Source organism: Salvia miltiorrhiza, unplaced genomic scaffold (assembly GCF_028751815.1).
Source record: "Salvia miltiorrhiza cultivar Shanhuang (shh) unplaced genomic scaffold, IMPLAD_Smil_shh original_scaffold_471, whole genome shotgun sequence".
In the NCBI taxonomy this organism is placed as follows: domain Eukaryota; kingdom Viridiplantae; phylum Streptophyta; class Magnoliopsida; order Lamiales; family Lamiaceae; genus Salvia; species Salvia miltiorrhiza.
Genome location: NW_026651557.1, coordinates 286,178 through 309,443, shown reverse-complemented (window position 1 = coordinate 309,443; position 23,266 = coordinate 286,178). Strand labels below are relative to the sequence as shown.

General features: G+C 36.5%; 1 protein-coding gene across 2 annotated transcripts; it reads right to left on the bottom strand.

Moving 5' to 3' along the window:
* Positions 1-6,049: 6,049 nt before the first annotated feature.
* LOC131004940 (U-box domain-containing protein 11-like) lies at positions 6,050-10,578 on the bottom strand. 2 transcript variants are annotated; one of them, XM_057931706.1, is made up of 5 exons: positions 10,066-10,578; positions 8,081-8,197; positions 7,551-8,006; positions 6,386-7,462; positions 6,050-6,302 (listed from the first exon to the last, which is right to left on the bottom strand). In XM_057931706.1, exons 1-4 carry the CDS (start codon positions 10,378-10,380, stop codon positions 6,392-6,394), a joined length of 1,959 nt encoding a protein of 652 aa, XP_057787689.1. In that variant the 5' UTR covers positions 10,381-10,578; the 3' UTR covers positions 6,050-6,302; positions 6,386-6,391. The 2 variants fall into 2 exon arrangements, with proteins under 2 accessions (XP_057787689.1, XP_057787688.1); XM_057931705.1 differs by having other exon boundaries at positions 6,050-7,462.
* Between the last annotated feature and the right edge of the window lie 12,688 nt (positions 10,579-23,266).

Below are 23,266 nucleotides of genomic sequence, written 5' to 3'. Positions count from 1 at the left end.
TAATACTCTTTTGAACAGTCTATGAAAGACAACATAAAACTTAATTAATATCATTAATCAAGTTATACATCATATGAAACCATTCTCTTAAGACTCAAAGTATGACATAACATACTATAACATCAACAACATCTTGCAGCGGAAAGTAGCTAGACATATGTATGAAGACATATTCTAGACAGGTTAACTATTTATTAACAACCTTGGAGACTCCGCTCATTGCAGCACCATCATCACATCAGCTCAATCTGCACATTTAGAAAACATATGCAGGGCTGAGTACAAAAGCACTCAGTGGGCACGTATGCCTAGGTATAAAAATACATGCTTCAAAACTGTAAATTGTCATGCCATCATAAACAGTACAGCAAGGGAGTTTTTCGCTAAAAAGGCCCAAGCTTACTAAATTCATTTGTGATTCTTAAAGTTCGACTGATCAGTCTAAGTTCTCTTGTAATCTATCATATCTGGAATTGTGTGCCGGAGAGGTGGCCACCTCTCACGGTCACTTGACCGGCCAACCCGCTAGATGACTCACGGTCACTGGTGTACACTAGCCCTGGCAGGATAGCTATCAACTGCTCAGGACTCGAATTCGATTTCATCATTGGCAAAGCCAAAGCAGATAGATATCATACTAAAATTTAAACATTTTATGGCAAGACAATACTTGAAATAACTTTAACTCAAATATTTTGTAACAAAATAACTTGCTCAAATGTAACATTAAACTCATTTGATAGATATATAAAACTGAAATTAACAGTTAAATCATCTCATGCATTCATTCGTATAAGAGGCCTACGACACGCAGGGGATCTCTATATACGTATAGTAAAAGTAATGCCCACCTCATTCCGTTCCCACTAGGGGCGTAGAGTTACCTCCTTCTTTAGCTTTCACTTCCCGTCTGGACCTTTATTGACGAAGAGTCGATAAGTTCGAGAAGAAAGTCGTGTAAGAAAGGAAGATAGGTCTCTAAACTAAACTATCTCCTTTAATGATTTTAGGGTTCTAGCATCCATATTAATCTTGTCTCGTTCAAAACCTTAAACTCAAAACATTTATCACATAACTATCATTTAGGTTCGAACTATTTATTCGAACATCAACATGCGCATTAATCATAACTCGTTCTATTTATGTCATCAAGTCAAATATTCCGTCATCTTAAAAACAAATCCTATAATATCACATAGATAAATTATATCATCATAGATCATGCTTTCTCATATTTAAAATCATTTAATCATTTTCAAATAATCCATATTAATAAGTCATTTGAAAAGAATTAATTTAAATAAGAGTTTAACTCAAAATATTTTATTTTAAAGTCCACTTATAAAAATACTGGAAACAAATGAACTCCATTTAAATAATTAATTTAAAGGTTAATATACAATTAAATTAATCAAGCTCAATTTAAATTAATAATTAAGAGCTCAAATACTTTAAATGGATATAAGCCCAAATTAATTAGATAAATTAAGTCCATCATATTTTTCTTTGAATAAGGCCCAAACATTTAAATCTAAGCCCATCAATTAATTAAACAAGGGCCCAAACACTTAACAAAATCGGCCCAAGTCTCGGCCCAACAACAAGTAATAAAATTGGCCCAAGTCTCGGCCCAACAACAAGCCCAACAAGAAGCCCAACAAGAAGCCCAACAAGAACCCTATCCCCTTCTCTTCCTCCCTTCATCAAACGCAAACACACAAACACACACACAAGGAAGCTGCGCCTCTCTCTCCCTCGGACGTCTGCCCGGCGCCGCCGCCACCGTCGCCGCCGACGAGCGGCGCCCTGCTCTCCCTCGGCATCTCTCGTCTCCCTCTCTTCTTTCTCACTCTCTCTCTCGGCTCTGTCCTCTCTCCGCCGCTCTCGGCCGCTGGAACAAGGCGGCAGACAGCCACCTTCCACGATGCGCCGCCGCCCGGTTCTCCTCTCCGGCCACACGGCCGCCATCTGCTCCCTCATTCTTGCGGCAGATCCGCCGCGACCTGAAGACCACGGCGCCGTCGCCATCTCCCTTTCTCCCTCGTTCTCACCTTCTCTCAAATTCTCACTGACTCACACACGCACGCAGACACGGCGTAAGCCGCGCCGCCGCGTCGTCCTCCCCTTCGCCGGTGGACAGACGGCCTGGAGCCGCCGCCTCCATCGTCCGTCGAATTTAAAGGTAAGCCCTAATTCCCTATTCTCCTTTTTTTTTTTTTTTTTTTCTTCCCTCATCTTTTTCCCTTTTCTAAATTAAAAACTGAAATCCCTCTCTCTCCTTTTCCCCTGTGGCAGAACGAAACCACGGCTCCGCCGCCTTCCGTCGACCATCGGCAGCCACCGCGGCTGCCGTCCCCTGACCTCGACTCATACACACAGCAGGGGTTCAAGCCTCAAAACAGTCACACATAGCATATAGGATTTATCACAATTTCAAATACTGTAAATTTGTGAATTTGTTACTCATTTTCTACATATATCAAAACATTTGTAATCCTTTGTTGATGAACGTATGATGGTGTGGTGGTGCTGAGATATAAGTAATTGTTTGCTTTGGTGGTTCTCAGCAAAACTTGAACAAAATACAGGAGCTCAGTTTAGGAAGAACACCTTAATTGATAGTGTAAATTGTTGTCTCTTCAGTGGCTGTGCGAAATTGGGGCTGCATAGGTGAGAAATGGTGAAGATGGTGAAGGCGTGGGGTTGGCTTTAAAGAAGAATGAGGATCATGGAAATTCAGCTTGATTGGTATGAACGTGGAAATTCTTTTTCAGCATGCTTAGTATGACTGAAATTCTTCAGCATGCTGAGTATGACTGGGGAATTTCTTCAGCATGCGTGGTATGACTGGGGAATTTCTTCAGCATGCGTGGTATGACTGGGGAATTTCTTCAGCATGCTTAATATGGTTCCAACTTAATCATCAAAATATCTAAGAGATTAATACATTAATCATATGGTTCCACACTCATTTAAATACATTGACACATACAAGACAATTTCTTATTTGAAGTATAAAATCCATTTGGGCTTGTCAATTTAATAAATTAACTAACCACATGGATCAACTTTAGTAATTAATAAAAATTCATTTTTAACACTTAAATGTTAAATCCTCATTAATAAATTAATGGACTCAAAATATATTTTGAGTGCATCGTTCACTGTAAATAAAAATAAAAATAAATCATCACGTATATAAATCATCAAATTCATATAAGTTCATATTTTATTAATGGATGCCGAACCCTAATTGTCATAATAAATCCTTAATCTGTCATTAGAAGATTTTAAATCCTCAATTAAAAGTCGGGTCATTACATTACTCAAACTCAAGCAATTAAACACGTCATCAAAAGCCCGGGTATTACATATAAGCTGTCAGAAGCTTTAATTAATTAATGGATGTTGGGTATTTTAAATACGAGGTCTAATAAGTCTAAATACAAGCCCCGACTCATCATCGGCAATAAAATGGTAAGTCAATATTGATTCTCTAGTGGAATGAATTAATATTTGTGAATTAATTATGATATGGGCTGATCATAAGAATTAATTCATTTGAGGCCCATCTTTATTCCTTGTGTTTGATCCCTAGACTGGCCCAAAGTCTCCTGAGCCCAGTAGGAGAAAAATAGGTCTGACTCATTAAAAGGCCCAAACTTTGTATTTATAATTATAAATACAGTTATATGCTCTCAGAACAAAACACATGTAAAATCATAAACTAGGTTTTTGTGAGAGCAAAGAGAAAAAAAGTAGGCGCCGTTTTTGTCAGAATTTTTTTTCTCTGGGAATCCTCGAAGTTCGTTGTCCATCCAACATTGGGGATTGAGCGAGATACAGTTCAGAAGGTCAAAGCTGGAGTCTGTTCTCAAAGACCTTTGCATCCAATTCAAAAGTAAGTAATTCTGACTCTAAGGTGCAGTACTTAAATTAAAAGGAGCATGCTAGGAATTAATCGATGTATGATGAATTATGATATTCTGAGAAACGATCCGTATGGGCAATCCTACAAAAAGCTGTGAAGCGCAAAGGCTTGGTGCGTGTTAGCACCTAGAAAACTTTTATTCATGAGGTGAAAGGATCGGATACCCAAACCACCATTTTCCTTGATAGCACAAACTCTCTCCTAACTCACAGCACACTTCGGACGAGAATTAGTATCATCAGTCCAAATATAGTTTCGACAAGCTCGATCAAAGTCACGGAGAAGGGACTTAGGCTATCTATAAACCATCATTGAATGAGTTACGGAGCTTTGAATAACAGATTTAACTAAGCAAATTCCGCCAGCCACTGAAGGTTGGACGCCAGTCTTTCTAGCAAATTTGTTGATAATAACGACTTTTATGCTTGCAAAATAAGTGGCTCTTAGACTTCCCACAAAACGTGGCAACCCCAGATAAGTAAAAGGTAAAGAGCCCACAATAAACCCAATGTGCGGTTAATACGTCTACGCATAGTAGTCGGAACACCATCCGCAAAGTAGATATGAAACTTTTCTTTGTTACAGATTTGTTCGGATATAGAACCATAAAAATCAAGAATATTACCAATAGCCGCAATATTGCTATCAGAAGCTTTACAAAAAAGGATAATGTCATCAACACGCAGAAGGTGTGTTGGGAAGTAATTAGAGTGATCTATACGCGCATAGGCACAATATGGCCCGAAGTAACACTGTTAGCAAAAAGATGGCTAATAACATCTTCCACAATGCCAAATAATATAGGTGAGAGAGGATCACCTTGTGTAACTCCCCGTGAGCAAGCAAAGTAACTACATAAATTGCCATTATACAGAATCGAAAGTCTAGCCGAAGCGAAGATAACAGAGATCCAATGAATGAACTGATCGACATAACCACAAGCGGGAAGAACTTTTAGAACAAAATCCCATTTTGTAGTATCAAAAGCTTTTTTAATATCAATCTTACATGCCATATTGTTAGCAGCACAGGATCTCCTTATACAATACACCCTTTTAGAGCCCAGCATGATACAATCGTGTATGAAATGACCACTAATAAAATCAAATTGATTCAGGAACACAATCCGCAACCACTATACTGAATCTCGTGTTTTTTTTTTGCCAAAATCTTTGAGAGAATTTTAAAGATGAAATTGGACGAGACAATTGGTCATCAATCCGCCACCAAAACAACCTCCTCCTTTTCGGGATTAAAATCAACGTATTAGAGTTGAGATCAGTTGAAAAGTATGACTTCATAAAGAAAGTGCGCACAATTAACTCGATGTCTTTATTTATGATATCCCAACAATTTTGAAAAAAACTCAAGGGGAGCTCTGTTTTTATCAAGATCGAAAACAGGAACAACAATCTCATCATTGAGTTGTGCTCAGGAATGACCAGGGGATCAATAATTGCTTCAGATTAAGTGTACTAGTATCCGTTTCCTTAAAAAGAGTAGAAAAGTAATCAACGATGTGTTGCGCAATTAACGTCTGATCTAAAACAATCTGACCCATTGATCTTCAAATGCGAGAAACATAGAATTTTACGTTGATACTTTGTCACATTATGAAGGAAACTTGCATTACGATCATCGTCTTTTAGCCATGAGACGTGACTCTGTTGCTGCAAGTAATTGTTTTTGCGTTCCAAAATCATATTCACTTTGGCTTGTGTGCTATAACTTCCGCGTCAAAAAGCGCATCAGAACTTGGCTCAAAAACCATGATCCGAACACGTTTCTGCACTTCTAAAAGCTCGTCGCTGTACTCCTTGAGCATAACATCCACTTGAATTATTCTATTACAAGGTATCGGGCATGTCCAATTTACCCTCTAGAAACAAAAACTAAATATTCAGAAATCTAGTCTTAAGCCTACAAAACTAGAACTTTGACTTAGAATAGAAGCAAATCAAAAGTATCTTATTGAAGTATCAAAATATTATGAGAATATAAATCCTTCCACCCAAATGGCAATACTTACTATAATAATTTTCTAATTAAGAAAGATTGATTAGTGGGGAAACATGACCAATAATACTATGGCTGCAATAAAACCTTGAATACGGACAATTATGCGAATGCCTTTTTATTACATCAATGTTCATAAACATATCATCTCCTTAATTAGAGACTTGATCAGCAGTTGATCTCAGCAGATATCAAATCAATAATCAGTTTTTTCTCAGTCATAAATTACAAAATAAACACAGTACATTTGGGAAACTGCAACAATTAATCAAGTAAATAAAAAAAATGGAAGAAGGCATGAGAAATATGTTGGGTTTCTCATGCGTAAGCCGTCTCTTTCATTTGCATGCACATCCTAAAACTCATGTAAGGTTGGCTGTCAGATAAATCAATCCACGGTAAGAACAATTAATAAGTCTCCGAGGGTAGGTCACAAACCTGTAATTAGACCTGTTGTGACTTGCGAAGGGTCTCCAACAACGAGTTAGCCTTCCTCTTTGCCCTCTCCGTGCCTGTATTGGCGAGCTCCGTTAGGGGTATCACCGCGCCAAGCCTACTCAGGCATGCAAGGTTTTCATGATCTCGCTTGCAGAGCGAGAGTAGAATGGCGGATGCATTCTCCTTGTTACGAGGCAGACCTGTCCGCAGAAGGTCTATCAACACGGGTATCGTGCTGGCTTTCACGATAGCCGACTTAGCCTCTTGGTGGCTGGCAAGGACCGACAGAATTGTCAGAGCTTCATCGACCATACAGCTGCTGGAATCTGTCAGCATTTTCAGTAGTGCAGTGATGATGCCGGCCCTGACAGCACGTCCCTTGTTTCCATGGTATATACACAGATTAAATAATGCTGTTGCAGCATCTTTCTTCCCTCTTGAGCTTCCATTCTGAAGCAAATCCACCAAAGCTGGTATCGCCCCCGATGCACCTATTATTATTTTGTTTTCATCAGCCAGGGACAGACTGAAGAGGGTGGCGGCTGCATTCTCTTTAGCTTCCATGCTTCCAGCTCTGAGGACTTGAACGATCGATGGGATTGCATTCGCAAGCATTATGAGTCCCTTGTTGTTTTCATAAATGGAGAGATTAAGAATAGAAGTCACTGCATTGTCTTGAATTTGAGCATCCTCACATGTTAATAGATTGACAAGAATTGGAATAGCCCCGGCTTCAGCAAGCAAGATTCTATTGTCTGTACTTCTCTTGGATAAAGACCGTATTTCAGCCACTGCAACCCTACGTTCCTCAGTGGATCTGCTAGAGAGCTTACGAACAAGAGCCTCAACAGCTGCTATGTCCCCTGTAACATCACGAAATGACCCGTCACTCTTTTTTATCCTGCCATTCATCAGTGGTGTCGTCTGCTCCACACCATGTTTCATACACCATTGTGATATTAGACTTCTCAAGACATAATTTGGAGTGAGAGTGAGATGCCGGAGCTTCTGCTGAGTTTTTGGGCATGTTGTGTTGCCACAGTCTATCCACCTCTGTATATAAGATCTCTCATAGGTCTGGAAAATTAAAAGATGACCGAATCAGAATTCATTTCATCAGAATCATGAAGAAAACAGATCGAAAGCCAGTTGGCATAAATCTTACCTGCCCCGTGGCCACAATCACTGGATCCTTCATAAGTTCAAGGGATATGGGACACAGAAAATCGACTGGAATAAGAGGAGAATCAAGCTTCTTGTTCTCATCGACACTTCTGCCGCAGGTTGAGCTTTCTATCCTCACAGAATCTGAATCCTTAGGGGCACTGATCTCATGTGATGTGGACGAATCTATTAAACTTTCTATATTTGGGATATCATTATCTGTAGCATGGTTTTCTAAACCATTTCCTTCCAAGAGGCCTTCCACTTTCTGCCCTACTTCATGATCAATTATCCCAGTATTGTCCACATGTAGACTACGAATTGACCTGCTGCCGGATTGAAATGGATCGATCTCTTTATCCAGTGGCTGAGACAGTGCCCTATACAGTATGCTTGATTTGAGAGGCCCGCCGTATCTTTCACTCGCTCGTCTCAACTGTGATCTAACTAATTCGACCTGGGATAAAGAATTATATCAAATGCTGCCTCAGGCCAGAAGGGAATATAAAGTTGCTCAAAGTCAAAACTCACCTGTTCTTGAACTTCTTCTGATATGTCAAAATCATCATAAGGTAAATCAATCAATGCTTTGTCCAATTTCCATGTCACGCATTGAAATTGGAAGTAAATTTTCTTTGTTGCCCCATCCTAGAAACAACAGAAAAGGGCAAACATTATCAGAGCAAGACAACACGTAGTGAAGGTCAGAAACGGCTTGTTCCTGATCGGTATCCAAATGATTAAGATCCAAAAAGATCATTGATATGACAATAATTTGTTTAACAAACAGAGACATCTTCAAGGTGGAGCAACCTGATGTACTAGTTTCTGCCTGGGTTTGAAAAAGCGCGCCTGGGCGCGCCCAGGCGCGCGCCTTGAGCGAGGCGCAGGGGGGGTGGGCTTTTTAAGGGCAGGCGCTGCAGCCTACAAGAGGCGCAGCAGAGGCGCACAAAAGCGCTAAAGGCGCGCCTAGGCGCACTTTCACTAAGGCGCGCGCCTTACGTAGAATTAGGGTTAGGGTTATAAAGTTACACTTTTGTTTAAAATTAAAAAAAAACGCAGCAGCAGCCTCCTTTCTCCTCTCTTCTCTCCTCTGCGTCTTCCCCCTCTTTGCTCACCTACCGGCGCTGCCAGCCAGCCGGCGCCGCCGCCGCCGCCGCCAGCCCCAGCCGTCCGCCGCCGCCGCCGCCAGCCTCCAGGTGAGTTTTTGAAGTTGTTTTTGAGTTTCAACTTTCAAATTCAATATTGTAGTTCAGTTTTTGAAGTTTTTGAGTTTCAACTTTCATATTCAATATTGTAGGTCAGTTTTTGAAGTTGTTTTTTATAATTTCAGTTTTGATTGATGTTATAAATTTATAATTGAATAAATTTTATTTTTTAATTTCAGTTTTACTCTCAAAGATGATGGGGATGACACATTTGAGGATGATGGACTTGAGGATGATGATTTTTGATTACTTGTTTGATATTTGATCGTACTTTTAGACTTGCGTATTTTAAAACTTAAGTATTTGTGTGTTTTGGATTAAGTATTTGTGTGTTTTGGATTAAGTATATGTGTGTTTAAGTACTATTTGTGGTTTTAAGTTGTGTTTTTGGTATAAAATATAATGTAGGTAAATATATTAGAATTTTTTAGGCTTTACTGCGCCTCGCCTACGAAAAGCCCGCGCCTGCGCTTAAAGCCCTGCGCCTAGGCTCCGAGGCATGTTTGCGCCTCGTGCGCCTCGGGCTTTTTAAAACCCAGGTTTCTGCTAATAGTTTTATAAAGTTCAACAGTTATTGAGCAATCTGATGCACTAACATTGACTTATATGCAGAGATATGACAGATGGATCTGCATGAATCTGGAGATAACCAGACTAATTATAAAACAAATAGGAAATGCATAACCTATTTAGTCAGGAAGCTGTATGTCCGCCTCATCCATAACACTCGAAAACTACAGTTAATCTCTGGCAATACGCGCTCCGTTTGGTGTACATTACATCTGATGGTATAGCTATCTAATTCCCTAAATAGATTTTCATTTAGTATTTATTTATTTTTATTTTTATTTTGGGGGGGGAGGGTGTGGTCTTAAGAGATTTGCATTCCAATCCATGAATTTATCACAAAACAAAGCTGAAAATTTACTTACCCAAACTGATGATATCCCAAAACACAAGCAAAGAGAGATCTCAAATCATATGCAGTAGGAAAACAGATTCAATTTCTACATTTTTTCACACTGTATATAAAGAATGAACTAGCAACTCCATGAAGAATTCAGATCAGTCGCAAATCAAGTAGCTTAAAGTCCAGATCATTAGCAACTTAAAATGAAAATCAAGTACCTAAACTCATCTTAATTAATTTCACAAAACAATGAAAATCGTTTTTTTTTCCTTTTCCAATCAATCTCACAAAATGCAGTAGGCACGAAGCAATAGAACCAGAAGATTAACTCATGCAGCAATAACACACTGCAGAATGCAACAAAAAAAAAGGAAAAAATCATATCACAACATACTTACAGAAGAAACCTTCGAATTTTCGAAGTTGTTAGCGGCAAAAACGAGCCTCTTAGCAGCCTGAAGCGCCATTGTGAGATCAGTCAGGAAGGAATAGCAGGAAGAAGATCCCATCTCCTCAATTGCCGGGATTTTGCTCGAATCCCTAATTTCCTCAAGCAAATGAGCCAAGAGTGAGACTCTGCGGGCCAAGTCCGAGCAGTCTTTCTTGAAGAAACCTGAGAAGCCGGCGCTAGATATCCGGGCAAGGTCACGGACTAGGCGTAGCGGCCCGGCGGTGGCACCGCCTTCCGCCGGCAAGGTGTCTCCGCCGGCCATTCTGAGGGGAAAGGGTGGGGGGAATCGTGCGCTTGTGTTCCTTCACACACAAAATGTGCTTCTCATTTTAGTAAATTCAAGACATCAAAGTGTCGGGCTTATTAGCTTTCAAGTTGTACAGTTGGCAACTTGTTTCTTTTGCTTTTGTTTTTTGGAAACGAAGTTGGCAATTCTTATATGATGAATTTAAAATTTCTTGTGACATTATTGATGCTATCTACATATAATATTTATTTATATTAATATATTAATATATGTGTGTATGATTCTGTGGGCTAAAATGAATTATGGATATATTATATTATATTATATATATATATATATATATATGAGTTTTATCATTATTTCTGTATTTATTGTATATTATTCGTACAATCATGAAATAACAGTACAATTTAATTATATTAGTATAAAATTTGAGTCCCAATAAATCATGTTCATGTATGAAACGTGAAATATGATTAAGAGTGCGTAATTCAGATAAGGAGAAGTAAAACTAGATTATCTCATTATAAAGTATAATGCATTCTTCCATATAAAAACTTTTAGTGTGGCTGCAGCCAGCAGGTTTAATGATTCAGGTTTTTGTAATATTAGCTGTAAAGATAATAAAGGTTACTAATTCTTTTTTTATATATATAATTAAAGATTAAAAGTTCCTAATTATCAAAACATGCCGCAATGTTTTACTAGTTCTCAATTTTCTGCTAAATGCACGAATAGATTTAAGAATATATTATTAGATGTGGATCGATCAAAAAAAAAAAGCACATCAAATCTTTTACTCTTTATTTAATTTAAAATGTAACGCACTACTACCAAATTTGGTTGGACAAGTTCTAAACTGAATTTGATTTGGTATAATTAACTAGCCAAAGGATTGATTCTGTCTTACAACTTACAACAGAATAAAGCTAGACTTGTTGTCTTTCATGCGAGAATTTATGGTAGAAGAAGTCATTGCTATTTCATCATTATGAATATAATTTGTTTTATATATAGATTTATATAATTAAAAGATGCTTACTAATAAAGATAAAGAATATATAGAATTATTCTCGTTATATCTTTCACTCAATTTTTAAGATTTAAAGAAGTACTAGTATCTAAAATTCTATGAAAGCTATCATGACTTTGTGCAAATAAAAAGCAAGACTCTTCCGCATGTTTTGGCTAAGGATGTCTCTCGAAATCGTAGTTGAAAAATATGAATTTTTATATTTATTTTCTTATCCTTTTCTTTTTGCCACATATATGTACAGAAATGTTGAACTAAATAAAGCATGTTTAGGTATTTTTGGTGAATCCTCCTCAAAAACTATATTTGGTGAATTTTTTTTTATCTACATGCCATATATAAGTGTTTATTAGTGGAAATTGATGGTTGTAAGGAAATTTTGGATGCGTATGTTTGCAATCCATAATTAATTTTCCCTCCGTCCCTGAAAATTGTGACCATATTATGGGTAAATATCATGAAAAGCCCTGAACTATACCCACTTTATCAAAAATACCCTAAAACTTTCGAAATGTTCTCTAAACCCTCAAACTATCAGATTTTTATCAAATACATCATGCACCTATTTTTCGGTTACCAGAAACGTGATGTGACTCACCGGATGCCACAATGTAATTTATATTCTATTTTTTTAAAATACATAGAAAAAACGACTTCGTTTCGTACTATATTCTATCGTGTTTATCCCTAATTCTAGGTTATTATTAGCGTGAATTTCAAACACGATAGGAGTAAATTTTAAATTTCAGAGTGAATTTTTTTAATGATATGGTACGAAACGACGTCGTTTTTACCATTGCATTTTAGAAAAATAGAATATAAATTACATTGTGGCATTCGGTGAGCCACATCATGATTTTGGTGACCGAAAAATAAATGCGGGATATATTTGATAAAAACCTGATAGTTTGAGGGTTTAGAGAACATTTTGAAAGTTTCAGGGTATTTTTGATAAAACGAGTATACTTCAGGGGTTTTCATGATATTTACCCCCATATTATTATATAGGGACGTCCGTTAAAATTGTGACATTCCCTTATTTAGAAAAATGACCCCACAAACTTTTCCTCTCAATCTCCACGTAAATACAACTATCATATTTTTTAAAAAAAATCCATGTCATGTTCACTGAGTCTCAATTTTTTGGGATGGAAAGAGTAATTAATTATAGAATTTATTAATTTATAATTATGAATAATTGGGGTGCCCACACTATATGGCAATCCGCACAGGAGTGCGGGACAGACGTAATTTATGAGTTACATGAAAAAACCCGACTAAATGTAAAGGGCAAAAGAAACAAAAAACAAAAAGTTTAGCTTTGAAAATAAGGAAAGGAAATAATGTAGAAGGAGAAAGAAAAGGCAAGATTCCAGCAAACGAGTAAGGAAAATGAGAAGCGTGTAATTAGGTAACAAACAAAAGAATACAGTTGGAAGAAGAATATTGTGAATGTGCATATATTGGTCGCTAAGATAGCATTTGCTGTTATAATTAATAAACCATATTATTTTATTCATCCACACCCAATTATTGGTTCTGATTCTTTCAGTTTTTTCCACAAAGTCAATCAATACCACCTTGACAGAGTCTTTAGCCTTAGAATATAATACTAATTACAATTATTAAAAGAAGGTTATTCGATAAATTCCACCTATTTACGTGCATCACTCCCTCAAATTTGGAAATTACAAATAGTGTTTCCATATGTATCTCCTATTCCAGTTGTACCTGTTGAAATTACTTGTACAACTTTGAGTCATAGACAAACTTGGATGATTTGGTAATCATTATATAATACGGTTAGCGATTCATGTGCTCCCCTTAAATTTAGGTTCCATGTGGCATGTTTAAAAATTCAGTATTTGAAATCTCTGCAATTCTAGAGCTTCTAGCTTAATTTTATATCGCTGACGTGGTAATATAATTCCACGTAATAGGTTAAACCTAATTCACCAATATCCGATGCCATATCTCACACCAGCAATCCTCCCAACAATCTCGCCCCCAATGTCGCAGCCCGACGCCTAGCCAGTGATAGTGTAGACCGAGTATCGATAAGACTAAATAAATTAATAAAGTAAAAAGGAAAAACTAGATTGAACGTTGAGCGGAAGCAATCACTGAAACGTGATAAATCAAGAAAGATGACATCATCATCAGTGTAGAAATTATTAGCTTTATAACTTTTAAATCATCGAAATTCTTGTCAACCTTTACAAAGCAAACATAGCTAATTACTCACAAAGACTCAAGATATACAGAGTATCGCAGCAAAATGCGAACAGACTATATGTATGAAGACATATAGCCGAGAGTAAATTTCTTGATTAAGTCCAAAATAAACTTCAACATCTTGATGTTACCGAAAGGAATATAATTACGATATAAGGAAGATCATCCGAAAACTCATTCGCCACGAGATCAAAGAAAAACTTATTCGTTGGGAGGTGGTTGAATTATGGCTTGTTCTGATGAGCAACTACGTAGATCTACCAATCTCCTCGCGGAAGTGCTTGTAGAATCTTTAGATTGATCTCTCGTTGAGTGTATTTGTCCTTCGAGATGGATTGAACTTCGTTCAGGATCTGGTTGAATCTGAGTTCCATCTCGTCGACTAATTCATTTTTTAGCATGAGGAAGGAGTCGAATTTTTGACAAGCTATTGATAACTTGTTCTCATTTATCTCCTCTGATCCGATGCACATTCATTCTAGAATGTCCCACATCTCCTTTGTAGTTCTGCGCTTGATGATCTTGGTGACGTGCTTGTCGGGAACTGTGCCGGAGATGATGTTTTTGGCGAGGTTGTTGAGCTCATCTTGCTTCATTTCTTCTGTGGTGAAGTCAACCTTTGATTTGATCTGGACTTCATCAAAAGGATCTCTGGTTGTGTCTAGAGGAACCCTTTTGATCACCTCAGTGATGATGATGGGTCCTTTGTGAAGGGTTGTATACTGAAAGCAAGACGTTATGCTTGTATACATTGGGTTCCTTTGTTCACTGTGATTCTTCTATCTGAAATATTGTTATTGCATAATCCTATTATAGTCCAATTTATCTCATACTATAGATTATATGTTGTGTTGTAGATCACAGAAGATCATATAATTGGAAAAAAGTTGAGATATAAATTGAGTTAACAATCGAGACAACTGTGGACGAGTTGCTGGTTTAGATTGTAGCATAAATGGATAAATAGTTTGTCTTGGCTATTTATTAATGCTAGTACCTTCGTGTATTGAACAGGATCACAGTGAGATGAATTCTTATATTCTGACTAATTAAGAATCAAGATCTCGGCAACTTAAATAGTCTTAACCTTAGTTGGATTAATCGGTGTAAATAAAATATTGACTATTGCTTTGATTTATCATGGGTGAGAGTTCTCTTGAAACTCAATATACTCGATACTTTGGGTGATAGCAATTATTATTTGACATGCAATTATATCGCAATAAGGATCTGTGTCCTGCTAATAACAGGATGATAATATCCTCTTGATGAACTTAATAAGTTTATCGTATTAAACCCTGCAGGTGGAATTAGTTCCGATACGATAATAAGTTTAAGTGGTAGCACTCAAGATGTCGTTTATAATTAAACGACTAATTAATTAGTTAATTGATCGTCAGAGGAATTAATTAATTAATGGATATTGGATATCTTAAACACGGGGATTAATTAAATCTAATGCTAGCCCCGACTCACCTAAAGACTAAAGAGGTAAATCAGTATTAATTTTCTAGTGGAATAAATTAATACTTGTGTCTCGATTTTATTCTGGGCTGAATAAGAAAATCGAGCACTGGGAGGCCAAACTTTATTCAAGTTAGTAGATCCACGCTTGGCTCAATAAAGGTTTAACTCCTTAAGTAGACGTCCCATCTCCTCTCTTAAGCTTTTGGGCTTGGTCTGATTTAATTATGTTTTGGGCTTATTATTTAGGTATGTCTAATACTCAGTATAAGTAAAAGACAACCATATACCTAATTAATTAATCATTCACACACGTGAGAGAGAGTGCAGACACCAACTTTGCTGGAGGAGACTTCAAGGTCGTTGCCACCCAATGTGAAATCTCACCGTGGGAACAAGTAGGAAGATCAACACTAGCATCTCTCATCACCAGATTTGCAAGTAAGTTTCGATCTCTTGCAATAGGCACTTGTGATTTTTGTATGTATTCGTTTGGCATCCGAAATGGGTCACGGGCACGTGGATCATATATCAAAATATGGTTCCTTCACTTTGGTAATGACTTCCCACATTCGGCAATGTTGGGCGGTGAGGAAGCTTTCAAGTCAAAATTTCTATATGTCGTATTTTTCAATACTAAACATAGGTAGTGAGAATACTCTACTGTGGTTAGTTTCCATAGAAAAAGAAAACAGAAAACAACAGATAAGAAAAGCAATAAGCACTTTTTGAAAAAGGAAAGATTTCGAGACCTTTAAGGAAAATGATCTAGTTCAGTAGAACCTGATCAAAGCAAAATTGTTCTTGCGAATAACCTGCTCTGATACCAATTGTTAGGTCTGGAGGGTCTCGAATAGGCATACGGGGGGAGGGGGAATACACCTATAAGCTATTTTTCAAAATAAAACTTTAAATACAAATTGACTCAACCTTTTTACTAAAAAAAGTTTTGTCAAAACAAGGTTGACGACTGATACTGAATACTCTTCAGTAAAGAGCTATCAGTTAAGTCAAAGACTTTAACTGATACACGTAAGGCTTCAGTCAAGTTTGATAAATAGATAGATGTTATGAATCTTACTGACTATCAGAAAATAGATCAGTTAGACTAATAACACACGCAGTGGAAAACTTTTGTTCCGAAATAGCCTGTGATTTTAATCACGTTGTCAGCAGTTAAGTTTCTCTTTGTAATTAATCAATTTTCAGTTTAGGAAAGCAGAAGCACAAGTAAGAAAGTAACTACTGAAAGCTGTAAATAACGCAAAGATTTTTACGTGGTTCAGAAAACACTTCCTACATCCACGGTCGGTTGATCAGACCAACAACTTCACTGGGCATGTGCTTACGGGTGCACAGCAAACCTGAACGTGTGCTTGCGGGTGCACAACAAACCGAAACAACTAAAGACCCTATCTTTAGTACCAACACACTGGTTGGATTTCTCACTCCTAGCGCACACTGGGCACTAAGATCTCACGGAGACAGAACACTGGTCTAAACTCCTTTTCGACACAAACTCTCAATTCGGTTCGTTGAAAAGAGGTTTGAAAACTTGCCAACTAAACTACAAAGAACAGGTTCTTTGCAGTCAGTTTTACCTAGGCTTTGGATATACAATATTTGCCTAAGTTCTAAGAGAATGTATGTAATCAGCAATGACTGATTTTTGGCTTTGTGATTCTCTTCTTCGATTCAAACTTTGGGGAGGCTTGGTTTTGCTGAGTAACGAATTCGGCAGCGTTTCAGCTTATGTTGTTGAATCGGTGAAGATTGAAGTAATCCTCGAGCATAATTTATAGGAGACGTCTTGAATAGATCCGTTGGTGGAGATGGTCTTCAAGATTTCTTCTGTTAGAGAGTAATTTGAACTTTGGCTGAGGCTTCAATCTTCGAGGTTCCTTACTTTGAAGAGCAGGAGATGGGACATCTCTGAAAAGGTAATCACCAAAAGGAATGGCCTATGCAGAGAAAGAACGATCCTGAGATCTCTGCATTTAATGCGGCTGTACTTCTGGAGTGCGTGGCTTCCTTTGAACATAGGAGATTCAGTTTGAGGAAGAATGTTTAACTGATAATTGACTTTAGTATCAGTCCGCTGAATCCACATGGCGCGCATTAAGTAATCAATCGAAACTGATCCTTCGACTGATAAGTCAAATATCAGTATTTAACTTTGCCTTAATCGTTACATCAGTCGGTATCTTCAGTCTTCAGTCCTTCGTTCTTCAGTCTTCAGAACATCAACTAAATTAGAAAAAGAACTCTAACATTTGAGTTCGAACAGTTCTAGTATATTACAAGTGAAACCTTTTGATTTTGGTATCATCAAAACTAGGATTAGGATATTTCATTAAATTCCCAACAGTGAGTATGAGTTTTCAAAATATTTTATGAAATAATCGAAGCAGTTTATCCAATACCACGATCATGGCTTAGAAGGTTTTAAAACAGAAAACCATTTCTAAGCATGACAAAATATTTTCTTGTTGAGGGCGCCCATGTACGTTTGATTGTTACTCGCTTTTTTTTCCACATTCATTGATCTCGGGACACGCCCAATTAGATCCACAATCTGTCATTGATCTGGGGACGCAACCAGTCAGTATCAATAACCTTAACTGTGCTTCGGAACACGTCCATGCAAGCACCCATCCTTATAACGTTCTAAATCTGTTAGTGCACGATGGTGATCAACCCATCGAGCCACTAACCTTGTCTACACAATCCTCATTCGACGTGTTAGGCCAAATGAAAATCTCGATCGATATTTAAAACGAGCCTTAAACAATTACAGAACGCACATAAAAATATTTATATTGGATAAATAGATAATTTTCATGAAATATCAGAGCTTATATAACTCAAGATACATTATATGTAAAATAAAGCCCACCTCGAAAGTGGAGATTCAAGCTCAGCTCATGTGAAGCTTCACTGTTGTTGGTTATTCGGACCTGCAAGAAATTAAATCCTTAAGTGGGTTCCGAAATTCCATTCTAATTTCTAAGGAATAGGAAATTTCTAACTATTGATACGTTTTGCCCGAATATAATTATTAAAGAATTAATGATGGATAAATTCCGAATAATTATTGGAAATATTTAAGGGTAGTTAAGAATTTAAATAATTCATAACTTAATGGAAGTTAACTAAAATACTTAAGAATATAAAAATAATTAAAGATCATGATATAAAATTTTCCCTCATTAGAAAATAAGTAAAATTTAATTAAAGTATTGATAGGTCAAATTAAAATAATTTGAGCCCAATGAAATAGAAATATGGCCCAGTTTATTTAAAAAAACGGCCCATTTGTTAGCAAAGAGTCAGCCCAAATATGTAAATAAAAGAGAGCCCAAAAGTAAATAAGAAGGGAAATTTTTGATTTAAGAAGACATAAAACAAAATCTATATATATATATAAAAGTAAAATAAGCTCTATCCTACGCGGCGTAATAGAATCACTCTATTCTAATTTTCCTCAATTCTCATTCATTCTTATTTTTTCTAAATTTTTAATCAACAAATTTCTATATATCTAATTTCGAACCTATCATCAACAAATTTCTATATCTAATTTCTTATGCATTAATTATATCCCAATCATATATATCTAATTTCGGCCTCATGCAGCCACGTTTGAGATCTTATTTTATTTACTTCAACCTATCATCTTTATCTCTTTCTCTTGATTTTAATTATTATCACTCCATTCTAATTTTCTTCAATTCTCATTCATTCTTATTTATTTATATATTTCTAATCATCAATTTTTACATTATAGCAAAATAAATCATATTCTACGTAGCATCGTATAATCACTTCATTCTAATTTTCCTCAATTCTCATGCATTCTTATTTATCTATAAATTTATATATATTATAGCAAAATAAATCTTATCCTACGTGGCATCGTATAATCACGTCATTCTAATTTTTCTCAATTCTAATTCATTCTTATTTATTTATATATTTCTAATCAATTTTTACATTATAGCAAAATAAATCATATCCTACGTGGCATCGTATAATCATTTCATATTAATTTTCCTCAATTCTCATTCATTCTTATTTATTTATACTTTTCTAATCAATTTTTACATTTAAAAACTATTAAATAATCATATAAATTTGTAGATAAATTCTATACTATTAAATAATCGTATAAAACTATTAGATTAAATATGTACTATTAAATAATTGTATAAAACTATTAGATAAATCCAACATATCTATTTAATTATAAATCCTACATATATTATAGTAAAATAAATCTTATCCAACGTAGATTGTTCCAAGTGTGACTAAAACTTAAATAAAGTATACCAATAAATTAATCCACGAAAAACAAACAATTCAAATGTCAATTCATTTTTTAGAAAAGATATTCTTCAACTAAATGTTATAAATAAATAAAATACATGCCTATGCCCAATCTATCTATCTATATATATATATAACAACAAAATAAATCATATCCTATGTGGCGCCGTATAATCACTCTATTTTAATTTTCTTCAATTTACATTCATTCTTACTTTTTTCTAAATTTTTAATCAATTTTCATATTTAAAAAAGATTTATATTTGTATTTTATTTTATTATATAATATTAGTTTAAGTTAATCACATCATACTCACAAATTAATATGTATATATATATAATACATTTATATATAGATGTATTTACTTAAATAATTAACTATATATATATATATATATATATAGGGTTAGGTTCAATGAAAAAGGCCTAAATGTAAGAAAGAAGAGAGAAGTAATCTCATCCGTTGATCTTATCTAATCTAACGGACATGATTTATTCACGCCATGTTCAACGGATTTTTTCGTTGAACATTCGTGAATATATACAATATTTTTGGGGGTTCTGTGTTTCGACCCCCCATATGTTCAACGAAAAAATCCGTTGAACATGGCGTGAATAAATCATGTCCGTTAGATTAGATAAGATCAACGGATTAGATTACTTCTCTCTTCTTTCTTACATTTAGGCCTTCTTCATTGAACTTTAGCCTATATATATATATATATATATATATATATATATATATATATATATATATATATATACTCCCTCCGTCCATGAAAAAGAGTCTCATTTGGGGTTCGACACGGGTTTTAAGAAAGTTGTTAAAGTAGGTGTAAGTGGAGAGAGAAGTAAATTTATAGGGGTAGTGCTAATGACAATGTTTAAATACTTAATCTCAATTTAACTTTTGAAATTAATCTTTTGAGTGGATTTTTAAAATGGCCACTTTCATATTGTAAAAATAAAAAATGTCCACTAAAATAAAAAACTTAAAAAATGGCCACTGTTACCAAAATACCCTTCACATTAAAAATTAAAAAAATGTCCACTTTACATCACCCTTTTAAAAAATCCCGCAATTCACAACCAGTGTGAATTCACAACCAAATTTTTTTGGTTGTGAATTCACATTGGTTGTGAATTGAGAATTCACAACCAGTCGAATTCACAACCAGAATTTTTTGTTTGTGAATTCACAACTAGTCGAATTCACAGCCAAAATTTAATTCACAACCAGTCGAATTCACAACCAAAATTTAATTCACAACTAGAATTTTTTGGTTGTGAATTCACAACAAACGAATTCACAACCAAAATTTAATTCACAACCAGATTTATGTTGGTTGTGAATTCACAATCAGTCGAATTCACAACATGGATTTAATTCACAACTAGAATTTATTTTGGTTGTGAATTCAAGTAGTTGTGAATTTGAGTTTTTAAAGTTTGAATTCACAATTAAAATTGTAATTTATTTTGGTTGTGAATTCAAGTTTTAGCTGTGAATTCATAGATTTGATTGTGAATTCAAGAATATTAAGTTGTAAATTTATCGAGCTAGTTGTGAATTCAAGAACATTAAATTGTGAATTCATAGATTTAGTTGTGAATTTAAGAACATTAAAAATAAATACAAAAAAATCACTTTTCAAAGATGCTTACTTATCATATTATCGTTTTAGACATAATTTATATTTCAAAATCATTTATCAATCAAAAAATATAGAAACATGTTTATAAAAAAGAAAAAGAAAAAATAAAATAAAATCTAATTATACTTTCATTTAGACATATCATCAAACATCTTCCCCTCAAACTCAATGAGTCATCTTTGACAACTATAGCGAGCTTTTAATTCTGGAGACACAGCCACCACCACAACTCCAATCTTTATCCCTCACTTGACCAATTTTCTTAATTTCTCCCGTAATAATATCCTTATCCTGAGCCCCGTAGTCCAGCCTTGTCACTGCATTGAACAAATCGGCGTAGAGCTTCCCCAGCCTCGGTCGCTCCGCCGACGCCTTCGCTTGAATCATCGTGTACATGTCTTCTTTGAGAAGCGACAAGCCCGCCTCTTCTCCGCCGCACCCTCCATCTCCGTCACCACCACACCACCGCCTGTAAATCACCCCCAAAACAAACAATTTTCCCTAAATCCTTGCAAATCCCTAAGTTATTCGAGGAGATCTGCCCGTGGCTGGAGGCGAACAAGAGACAGAAATTTAGGGGAGACAGAGGACGCGGTGGAGGATGGAGGCGGAGGTAGAACACGCGGCGGAGGACACGGCGGAGGATGGAGGCAGATGATGTGGAGGACGCGGCGGAGGCGGAGGCAGTGGAGAGGCCGATGAAATGAGAAAGAGAAGTGAGAGAGCGTAGAGAGAGATAAGAGAGAGTATTTCTGACTGGCTGGTGCGGCGGCGCTTCACGGCAGGGGGCGAAGCAGGAGATGGCGGAGGCGACGAGGCCGAGGCGGCGGTGCTTCGCCGGCGATCTGAGCTCGAATGGAGGGAGGGAGATAGAGAGAGAGAATGGGGGAAGGAAGTGTACCGTGAGGGAGAAGAGAGAGAAAGATAGTGGAGAGAGAGAGAAGAGAGAGAAAGAGAGTGGAGAGAGAGAAGAGAGAATGCGACCTGGAGAGAAAGAGAGTACATATTTTTAAAGGAGGGTAGTTCCGTCTTTTCAATCAAAAAGTGGACAGTTTTTATTATTTTTATCTTAGTGGACAATTTTTATCTTTACAATATGAAAGTGGATAGTTTTATATATTAACTCTAATCTTTTAATTAATTGAAATTATTCCATTTATTCAACTGAAATCGATTAACCTTAATATTCTCTACCTAAGCACTACACACAAAATAATTCAATAATTCAAAGAAATAAGCACAAGAAAAAATAAACATCATCATTATACACAGCAAACTCACATCGAATTGAAGAAAAAAACTTCATAGAAGAGAACGAATTTGCTTACATTAAAATTTTCTATAGCTACATTTCAAATGAAAATTCAGTGTTCCACTCAAATTCAAAACAAAATCAGTAAATCAACATTTTGGAAAAAAAAATATGAGTTTGGAGTTGTCGTCCGGTGAGAGGGCGTCAGGGCTGGTGGCGGCATTGGTTGCCGGAATTTCAGAGCGGCGAGGGGTTGTCGTTGTTACCTGAGAACAAAATGAGTGATTTCTGGATCTGGAGTGAGAAATAGAGAGAGTGGGAGATGAAGGGCGACGACGGCGGCGGCGGGTCCTCTTGCAGCTGCTGATTGCTGCATTGCAGAGAGAGGCGGTCGGTTGTGGCGCTCCTCAGCGGGGAAGAAAGTTGGCGCCGCACCCTGCATGTGGCTCTTCACCTTGAAGAAGGAGGCGCCGATTTAAGGCAGGCGCCGATTTTGGGTGTCAGGCTCAGAGGGAGGCGGCGATTTGGGTTTCGGGCTCAGATGGAGGCGGCGCCATAGGATGTTGAGGGTTTTGGGCTCAGAGGAAAGCAGCGATTTGGGGTTTTGGGCTCAGAGGGAGGCGGGAGGCGGCGATTTGAGGGAGGTTTGCTTTGAAGAAGGCGGCGCTTTAGGGTGAAGAAGAAGGAGCGAGGTGTCGCTTTCAGACGAAGAAGAAGAAGGAGATAGCGCCGCCCCAACTCTGAAAAATGGGTTTACAAATACTCTCTATGATTTTTTTTAATTGCTAATTGTAATCGATTAACTTTTAATTGGAGAGAGTTCTTAATTATTGAGGTGGGTTCTTCGGATGGCAAATAAAGTAAATACATGAAGTTCTAAAGGGTATAATTGTATAAAAAATGAAATAGGACTCTTTTTTGTGGACAAAAAGAGGA